The following is a 10,059-nucleotide window of genomic DNA, read 5'->3' as shown; positions in this document are numbered from 1 at the left end:
GGTGTGGAGGTTTTCCCTCTGTCTTGCCTTCCAACCCCTTGTTTCTGGGACCCCGGCTCCAGCGTGGGCCAGTAAGTATAGGGGTGGTGGTGACAGAGCCACACAGAGCTTCGAGCTCTGCCCTCTCGACAGACACGCCGGGCTCCTCCACTCAGGGCCCCTGTCCCCCCCTGCACAGCTTCCCCAGCAGCCTGGACTCTTCCCAAGCCCGGCTCTGAATCTCCAGCCAAGACTGGTGACTGACTCCGCCTTCTGGTTGCTTCCAGGTACCTTCAAGACAGTTCCCTGGGATCTCCAGGAAGTCAGGGATTGTGCCCAGGCAGCCCATTTCCATTCAGACGTCTGTAAATTTGGGAGAACGGGATCTTGGCATCCAACTATCTCCTGCCCCCACCGTGTAAAATCCAATTTTTAAGTTTCAGCTGTAATTGCCTGGAGCCGCTCTTAACGGCAATGTGTGATCCGCCAACCGCAGTTCTTGGCTCCTAAGGCACTAATGAAGTTCCCTCCCTTGCAGGGCACAGGCTCGCTTAAAAGGAAGAGTAATTGGCTGGGCCCTGGAGAGCAGGCAAAGAGCTCCCAGAGCGGAGGGTGCACGATCACAGCCCCACGCACCCAGAGAGTAACTTACACCAGTTAATTCCAGATGGGAAAGATCCAGATTCTCTGGATCTGAGTTGAAAGCAGTCTGCAGGCATATGGAAACCAAAGGCTCTACCCAAATGTCAGGACAACCCAGAATCAAACAGAAGGCTGGTCTTGCTGAGGACCCGCTGGTGGAATTCCCAGGACTGGAGCCCACGCTGGGTAAAGTGACACCACTGGAAGAAAAGAACCTCCAGTTTTCTGGAGCCTTGCTCTGCCTACTCTGGAGTCTGGCTAGAGCAACCCTGAACTGGTCCCGCCATCTAGGCCCATATCCTTTGAGGCCCAGGTCGGCCACCCACGCCAGGGGAGCACTCGACAGCTACCCGAGCCTAGTGTACGCCAGCTCTGCGACCGCTCAGCCCCAGCTGCCTGCTTCCTCCTTTGGCTCTCCCCCACCCCCTGCCCCGAGAAGCCAGTGTGCTGTGCTCACAGCTAGGAGGGGCAGTCCCGCCAGATCCTCCCCAGCAAGCAGGCGGCCCTGCCTCCTGGGTTTTGCTGTAACCCTTCCTCCCGGGCTCAGACAAGCCAGGGAGAAGTTTGAGGCCCACGCCAGGGTGGGTTTGCCTCTTCGACAACACAAAACTCGAGTCTGGCGACCACTGTATTGCAATATGCCTTAAATATTATCTGCAAGTTCCCGAGTGATCGCTAGTGGAGAGGAGCAGAAACACTGGGCCAGAGACAGTGTCCACCGTACAGGGTTTAGAGCTCTAAAACCTGGTCTAAATTTAGAATCTACATGTTTGCATTTCCATCCGTTCTACTCTTAATAACGAGGCAGCTGCTGCTACCACTGCCAACGGCTGATTCTCCCCGCCTAAGCCAGGTGGCCTCTCTGCTACCGAAGTGTCAGCGTGTGAGCTTGTCGGCCTTCGTGAGAACCCTGTGAGTGTGTACTTTAAGGAACAGGCAAAAGGTATGTGAATTCTGCAGTAGATGATGCTGGATGCCGCACAAGGCCCTGCCTCCGCTCATACTGTCCGCACGGCTCTGAGATCTTCACTGAGCGGCGGTGGAGAGCCGGGTAAGCAAGCTCCTCAAACGTGCCCGAGCAGCTCAGGAAGGCTGTATGGAGACCGGCCACCAGGGGGCAATCTCACACAGCGGACCGGCAGCCCTCGGGCCGCAGGCGGAAGGCCTTCACTTTGTCTTCTGAGTTTTCTCAGGTCAGGGAGGGAATGAACAGGAAATACTGTCCAGGTCAGCAGGGAATAAGATCCCAGAGGGCACTGAACCCTGGGGTGGGGGGTGCAAAACCAACCACGTCTGCAACCAAACCCTCCCCAGCACGTCAAGACGGGAGAGTCACTGAAAAAACAAGCGCTTGTCTGTTTTTTAGTGTATATTAAAACAAATTTATTTACACAGTAACATGATGCCACAGAGAACACAGCAAAGTACCACAGCAAACCAAAGGGCGGCACCACCTGGTGACAGAGGGGACGTTACATTGGTAGATTTATACAACTCTAAAATATGTAGAGGGTTGAAACTCCAGGAAAGAGCAAGAGAAATAAGATTTTCAAATATAGGGTGTGGGCAGAGCCACGGGGAACTAAGGAGAGACTGGAATGAGGACTGCCATGATTCAAATAAGGAGAAGGATGACATCTTGCTTCTGCCCTGATCTCATGCCAAAATGCCCTGCGTATCAACAGAAAATCCCAACCCAGTGTGTTCACACGTAACTCTTTAAAAAAACTGGTAAGGGAAGGGATAACCAAGTAGTACTTGGAGCAAGTTTCCTGAAGTGGTGTGGTTTATCCTTCAGAAACACTACTCTGAAGCCATATAGGGCTGTTCGACATTCAAAGTATCAGGAGTGCAGACACACACATACTTTCCACACACTGTACGGGCAAAGTGGATTTTCCATAATACAATAATAATCGTAGCAAAATATATGACTCTATACTTCTGCTAGGTTAAAAAATTTCCGACCTCTTTTGATTCCCTGAAACTCTCTTAATTAAAAAAAAAAAGCATGGGGGTGAGTGGGATGGGTAAAGGCGAGAAGCTGGAATAAGTCCAGAGGCTCTCTGGAGTAGGAAGCATGTGATGGGATGGTGGGAATGCAGGCCCCTGAAGCCCACTTAGGTGGGGAAGCTTCTAGCAGTGGCTGAGGCAAAAACGTGCTCCAATTTCAAACAGCCGCAGGGAGGGGATGGTTAACAGCTGTATAGCACCTTGTACATTCGGGGCACTTAGAGATATTAAATGATGGTGACGAGTGGTAACCACCTCTGTAGGAAGCTTTATAAAAACGATTCGAATTTGTTAAGAAATCTCCCAGGAGTTCTTTAAACAAACCTACTGAAACTACCACGTCTCTTAGAAAAAAATTGCCCAGCTTTCAGAATCACATGGATGCGATGTTCCCAAGCTGAAGTCATGGCAACAGCCATGGTCATGTCACGGGGAAAGGGACTGGTTCCTTCTCCTTAGATAATGGGGCCCACGGCTTTCATCATCACCATCATCTTCTTTTTCTTTTTTCCTAATAGACAACATGGACTTATTTAAAAGAAAAATAGGTGCTTTTTTGGGAGGATGGATTATTTTATCAGCCAAATCCCTTGACATGGAATGTATGTGAGTTCTCCTTCGATGGCATCTGTTGTAACTCAACCTCCTCACCTTGGAAGCATCAGGACAAAAAGGCTGGATTTCTTTGGTATCATCTCTATCTAGGATCTTGCATTGTAGCTCCCTGGCTTCCCTCATGGCATCTCTTTTTGGTCCACAGAATCCCTACTTTCGGCGCTGCCATGAGCACGGACAGCTGGCCTTCGGTGCACGCTTCCGCAAGGGCAGCACTTGGCTTTGTCTCGGCACAGCACTTTGGGCCTTTGAGAGTATGAGCTTCAATGAGGTAAAACTAATGATCCGGCTTCGTGGGTAGCCATCCTGTTCACTTGTTAGGCTGAACCAGAATTTTCAATCCTTATCAACTAGTGAGGGAAGTAAAAAACATGTGAGAGTTGGCCTGGGGAGCCAAGTCCCTCTCTCCCTCATCTTCAAGTATGTCTGTACTTTATTCATACATCTAGAATCGTTTGGAATTACAGTGCAGTATCCTGAGTACATCCTGATTTCTGGAACTAGTCTGTATTTTTTTCAGATCACTGCCACTATAATCTAGGGAAAAATATTATATTTGCAGGTTACCAGCAAAACCAAGTCAGGTTACTTCCCAGCATTGAAGTGTTTTTAATTCAAATTTGGGAAGTTGAGTGCAATCCTTCCAGGCCTTCCTATTTAGTAGGCCCCAAATTTCATTTGCAATACTAGAAACTTTAAAATACAGTTTTCCTCCCAGAAATATCATTACTATTTCTAGAGGTTTAGATCTCTTGGCTTACGAGTTTTCCATGTTAACAAACTTCTTCGGAGTCTGGAAGCAATACTGGCCCCCACTTACTCTGATGACGAAAGGCTACCCAGACTCTTAAAATCCTCACAAGCACGGTTTACTTTTAGCCCCCCGACGTCAGTGGTGTGGGGCTGGTGCCCCCTCTACACCTCACCCAGTTCATCCCCAGAGGGCAAACCTTGAAACTACCTGCTGTCCTCTTGACCTCCAATTCTCGCTTCGTCTAGGGGTTGGTAGGCCTCATTCATGATTCACTCAAGATTCTTTTGTGGACTCCGTAGGTTCAACTGCTCTTTCTCCCATCCTGCAGTTATTCTTCCTGAATTAGCTTCTGAGCATCACGTCAGTATACATTTACCAAAGGGGCTCTCCCTCAGGCTGGCATGGGAGAAGTCTCATAGTCCTAGTCCTCTTTGTGGGACATCGGATTCTCTTCCTTCCAAGACTAGCTTGTCACTCTAGCAAGGCACTCTGCTATATATACATTCAGGCTTGGTCTTGGTTCCTCCACCCATGTCCCTGTTTCTCTAGCACCGAAATGTGTCAGAGAGATTGTTCCTGCTCACGTGGCTTAAGGTAAAGTTCCAAAGGTGGCTTAATTGTTCAAACTCTTAATAAATGGAAGAATCTGTAGTATAGACTTCAACAGAAAAGAAAAAATTTCCAAATATTGAATTCAGTAACTTGATGTTACTTGAGAAAACTTAAAAGTGCTATCCTAGTCATTAATGCAAAACTCAAATATATATATATCCATCTGTGTCTGAAGGTAGGGTTTCTTTCCAGTTGATGAATGAATTCAAAGTTCCTACTATAATTAAAATGGAACTGTAAAAAAATATTTGTGATAATATTAGATTGACTGAATTTCACTATTCTGGAAAAATATTCCAAGGACCATCTGATGTAGAGATACAGTTGTTTTGTCTATCCTGCTCTAACCTGTAACACCCTTTTCCCTCTCTACCTCACATTCCTCAGCCATCCCTCAGAGAAAAATTAATCTAGCCGCCTGTCTCTGGGAAGCCTGAGGCCCTTTTCTGACTAGGTGGCATTCATCTTTTGCCCTTAACAAATCTGAATATAAAAACAGTACTAAACAAATCTGGTGCGAAGGAGGTGCTCGGTTTACCAGTGCTCTAAGATAACGGTAGTGGAGAGTGTCCATGCCCAGAATACTATAGAGTTAACCCGAAGAAGGCTGGATCCAAGTCAGACAGGGAAAAAAAAAAAAAAGGAAAGAAAGAAAAGAAAAAGGATACCTAGAGAACAAACAGAGGGACCAGAGAACATTCTTCATTAAATATGAAACCTCATTAAATAGTCAGCATTCAAATTTACATGGGCAGGGCACCACGAGAATGACATTGAGAAAGTGTCTCAATCTGCGAACCATCTGGGGGAGGGCAGGGAGGACTGCTAAGGGAACGTGCTGGCTGACATGGTCAGTGGTCTGTGTGCTGCTACTTCAGTGTATAATTAGGCAAGGACTTATGTGCACATGGGCTCTGCTAAGGTGAACTAAAGAGCAGTCCGCTAGGCGAGGTGCAGTCATACCACAGGACCCAGACCTGGAGCGGACTGCGGCCATTCCGAGGGGCCGAGCCCTGCACTCTGGCTAGAGGAGGCAAGGCTCTCTGTGGGCCAATGAGCTCTCTTCCTTGGGAGTCCTGTCCTGCTGGCCAGGAGGACAGGGACATCCTCCATTCGGAGCCTCACATGGCCTGTTTTCTTAAAAACAACAACAAAAACAACAACAAAACCCAAAGAAGATCACAATAAAATACATTCTTCTCCCTTCCTGATCCTCTTTGATTTAGGTGAATCATATGAAAAAGGCTGTTAAAAATGTTAAAAGTTTAGAAATTTCCAAAAGGCCACTAATGTGCTATCTAAGTAATACTGCACAGTCTTGGCTTTCAGAAGCTCTGCGCTGCTAGGGGAGGGGTCCCGGAGCCCCCTCGCCAACAAGATGCAGGGAACACGTCTCTCAACCGTGCCACAGGTGTCCCCCTCAGAGGCCCGGCCCCTGCTCCCAGCACGCACGTGCACACCCGCGTGTGCGCACACTCACACCGTCTGAGTGACTCTTGGGATTTCAAGGTTGAAGTAAACAGATACTCACAGTTTTCAATAAAACAAGCCCACACATGTCACCTCCCCCCCCCCCCCCCCCGCAGGAACTCTCCTCCCAGCGCAGATATGTATGTGCCAAGGGAAGAAGGGGAGGATTTCTGTAGAACTTGCTTCAGGTGAAATTGCAACATAAACACTGTAATATACAGCTAAAAAAATACATACAAAAATTGCACATATATTCATACGAGAGGAGCATGGACCCCACGTGCGGTGCACGGCTCGCAGGCACCCACCTCAGCGATCAAAGTCCCTGCGAGCCGACCTCCGGAGCCACTACAGAGAGTCCTAAGGAGCAATGTGTCGGGGCCACGGGGAGGCAGCCTCCTCCGCTGAGCTCTGCATTCTGAGGAGGAGGCCGGCCGTCTACTCAGCGGCCTTCTCCCCTCTCCGGCCTCGGGCCGCCCTCCCAGCCAGTGGCCGTGCCTGCCCTCCGGGCAGCTCTCCGAGCTCAGCTGACCCGTGTCATTCACAGCTCAGGCCTACAGCATCTGGGGGACTAGTTAACACTGGCTACTGAGAGGAGGGAGCTGGCCCATTACGGCTCAGGGGAAGGCTGGGATCCGGGCTCCGCCAGCCCCGGCCGTCCACACCACCCGCTCTGACAGTAATCAAAGGCCGCACCTTCAACCATCCCCCGGGGGGGCCCCTAGGGAACTGCAAGTGTGGAAACTCATCTCCGGGTGTCCCGCCAGCTCTTTATCAGGTCCGAACTGTACGCACCCGGCGGAGGCATTGGTGACACCACCTCGGGTCAGTTTGGGAAGGGGCCACAAGTGGCTGATAAATCCGAACTTCACTGGCAAGTGGGGACAGAGTTGAGGTGAAGGAGAATCAGGCAGTGGCAGCAGAGGGGAGACTGGCAGGGCCACTCTCTGTGCAGTGCACCCACTTACTGAGGACAAGGGAAAATGCATCCATGACCCAAGGGATGCAATCTCTCCTTGTCTTCTGACGATCTGCTGGAACAAAGAATAGAGTCCCCAGACACAAAACTGGCCTGATGCTAAGGAAGGCAGTTCTGCCTGGTAAGAGAGTCAGTGATTGATACTTTAAAGGAAAAACCAATCTGTTGTGAGAGCTTAGTGGATGATGGTAAGGACCGGTCAAATCTGTCTATTGCTAGTGAGAATAAATACTTGTGGTTAAAAAGACAGGTGATATTCAGAATTATGCAGGAGCTGGACACAGCTCACTGAGTTCATACCAAAAGAGCTGTGCCTTCCGGGATGGACATTTTCATTTTCTATCTGCATTTGGGGACAATTAGGGTGAAAGGTGTTTCGATGGAAGGCAACTTGCACGACCGTACAGTGAAGACAGACCCAGCTTTGCACTCGGTGTGGAGCCATGGATAAGCCTTCAGAGAGGACTCGTTTTTCCTGGACAGGGATGGAAGGTTGGTCTCTCTTCTTTCCTTGAATTCTGTGGGAGCTCTGGGAAGGGGGAGTGCACAGGTGACTGACTGGAAGGTGGAAATGAAAGAAAAGCCGCAAGCAGGACAGACTAGCGGTGTTGCAGGGTTTTCACAATACAGCCGAGGGAGTCTGGAGTGGCAAAAGCCAAATACTGAGCACAAAGCCAGTCCTCCAGGCTGACCCCACCCTCCCTGTCCAGGGACTTCTCAGCAAACTTGATCATGAGCAGTGTTCTCTTGATGTCTAGCCAGTTCTGGAGCAGGGCGCTCCGCTGCGCTGGGCTGGGAGAGACGGTCAGAGTCTGGAAGAGATCTTCCCGGGGGCCCCAGAGCAGACACTGGAGGATGCCTTTGGCATCTGAAATGAGGATCCGCTCAGAAGGGTTGGGATTGAGGAGGCAGCTGGCCAGCTGCTGCAGGCCCCGGGAATAGGGGGAGCGGAGTGGGATGCGAGGCAGGTCTGCTCGAGTGTATTCTTTCTCCTTCAGCTCTGGGTTCTCATCAAAGGGGTTGGGCAGGTGCAGCATCTCATAGATGAGGATGCCTGTCTGGAACTCATCACACTTTTTATACTGGGTGGCTGTTATGATCTCTGGAGCTAGGCGGGACTGGTCGCGGAGGATCTCGGGGTCCACCAGATGGCTCTTCTGCTTGGCCTGAGAGAAGTTGCTTACTATGAGCCTGGTGGAACAAGACGAGGTGGGGCTGGACTCTGCAGGCCCCAGGCCCTGGCTGGTTGCCCCCGGCTGGTAGTGGACGAGCAGCAGGTTCTCCAGACGAAGATCGCAGTGAGTGACATGGTAGGGTTTGAGGTGCTCCAGGCCAGAGCACAGCTGTAAGAGTAGCAGACACACCTGCCTCTCATACAGGTCCGGGCTTTTCCCATGCTGGCCCAGAGAGTCTCGCACAAAATCAGCCACGGTGAGATAGGGAACCTCTCTGGTGATGACCACCACGTGGCTTCTCTGCTTCCTGCTAATGCCCCCCTGGCTTGCTTTCTGGGATGACTCTGTTTCAGAGCAGGGCTCCGGGCTTTTCCCATCTGTTTCTCCTTTCACCTCTTCTTCAGCCTCTTCCATTTCATCCTCTTCCTCTTCAGGGGCATCGGGATCCTCCCAGGGAAGCAGACGATTAGGGACCTCAGCAAGGAAATGACCACAGTCCTGCTGGATGTTAAAATGGACAGCCAGGCTCTGCCGGACAGCCAAGCTGTGATAATACTGCTGAGATTCTTTAGCTTTGCTCTTACAGATCTGAAAGAAGAATGCAAATAACACAATATAAAATGCACACTTTCATAACCAGGCTTAGATGTGTAAAGGAAGATTAATTGTAAGGTGACTGGTTAGGAACAAACCATGTTGTAGTGAAGTCTTCAGAAAGGGTCTTGGTCGTCCTATGCCGAGTAACAGTAATAATGGCAGGAGCCATTTCTTGCGGCTGTCTACATGCTGTTTTACGTATATTATCTCTAGTCCTTATGCTAACCCTTCAAAGTAGGCTGAAGATTTAAGAATTACAAAAAAAAAAAAAAAAAAAAAAAGCCCAGGGCTACCAGCTTGCAAACCCAAGTCTGTCCAACACCAAAGCTTACTTTTTCTACTATGCCTTGTATGTCATCTAGAAAACAGAACCAAGAATAACTTTCTACCTACTTTCCGTAGAGGCTTACAGCCCAGACTTACACAACAGCTCTATAAAGTGGGCCAGGATACCTTATTTTATCACTGGTCAGGAGAGTAACAAATATTGGCCAGGTAAAGTGTGGGTTATTCCTAATTTTCAGTGAGTGTCATTGTCACAACTCAGGCATGCACGGTTGACTGTCAAGGTAGAGAAAAAAGTTGGAGAGAATCACTGGTCTGACCTCATCAGAGCACCACCAACATTTCAATGGCAGGACTCTGAGTTTCATGCTTTCTCTTAACAGGCCTCTTTTAAAGGCCAATATTTAGGCAGTAAGGCCTTTCCAAAAGAATTTTATTATGTGGCTATGGATCATGCAAGAGTTTTTTGGTCACAAACATTAGCCAAGAGTTCTATATACTGAAACGACTACTGTATTTCTAGTCGTCCAGGGTTAGAAAAAGTAAAAAAGCGAAAAAGTAAATAAAATCACCCCTAAATGGATTATGCTCATGATAGGATGCGGAGAAGCTGACCGTGGAAGACTCAGTGTCTAACACTCGTTCACAGATCCTAACAGCCCGGTCAGGACAGCTCATCCACAAGCCTGTACCTGAGGAGCACATTCTCTATCCTCAGCAGGAATATGCTGCCGGATTTCACAGGGATCCAAGCCTCCCAGCGACAGGCACCCAGAAGTGTTCACACGGCCTGTTTGCTGCAGTCATACCAAAAGGAAACAAATTTTAAAAAGGATTTTCTAGCTACTTTTATTTTTAAAAATGTACATTTCTTGGGAAGGTGTTGATGAGTCTCCCAGTTCTGAGAAAGAACATGCTCTGATTTCCATTCAAATATA

The 10,059-nt window shown here is 49.1% G+C and overlaps 1 protein-coding gene across 6 annotated transcripts in view; it reads right to left on the bottom strand.

Annotated features, from left to right (window-relative positions):
- Window positions 1-1,979: 1,979 nt before the first annotated feature.
- The window catches only part of PEAK1 (pseudopodium enriched atypical kinase 1), a 321,626-nt gene continuing 313,546 nt past the window's right edge, over window positions 1,980-10,059 (bottom strand). For all 6 annotated transcript variants that reach the window (XM_034993978.1, XM_034993980.1, XM_034993979.1 and 3 more), the window contains one exon: window positions 1,980-8,827. In XM_034993978.1, the coding sequence (XP_034849869.1) occupies window positions 7,664-8,827 (1,164 nt within the window). In that variant the 3' untranslated portion in view covers window positions 1,980-7,663. The remainder of the gene's footprint in view (window positions 8,828-10,059) is intronic.

The sequence above is a fragment of the Mirounga leonina genome, unplaced genomic scaffold (assembly GCF_011800145.1).
Source record: "Mirounga leonina isolate KUSES-001 unplaced genomic scaffold, KU_Mleo_1.0 Mir_91, whole genome shotgun sequence".
Taxonomy (NCBI): Eukaryota; Metazoa; Chordata; class Mammalia; order Carnivora; family Phocidae; genus Mirounga; species Mirounga leonina.
This window is presented reverse-complemented; position numbering and strand designations above follow the sequence as displayed.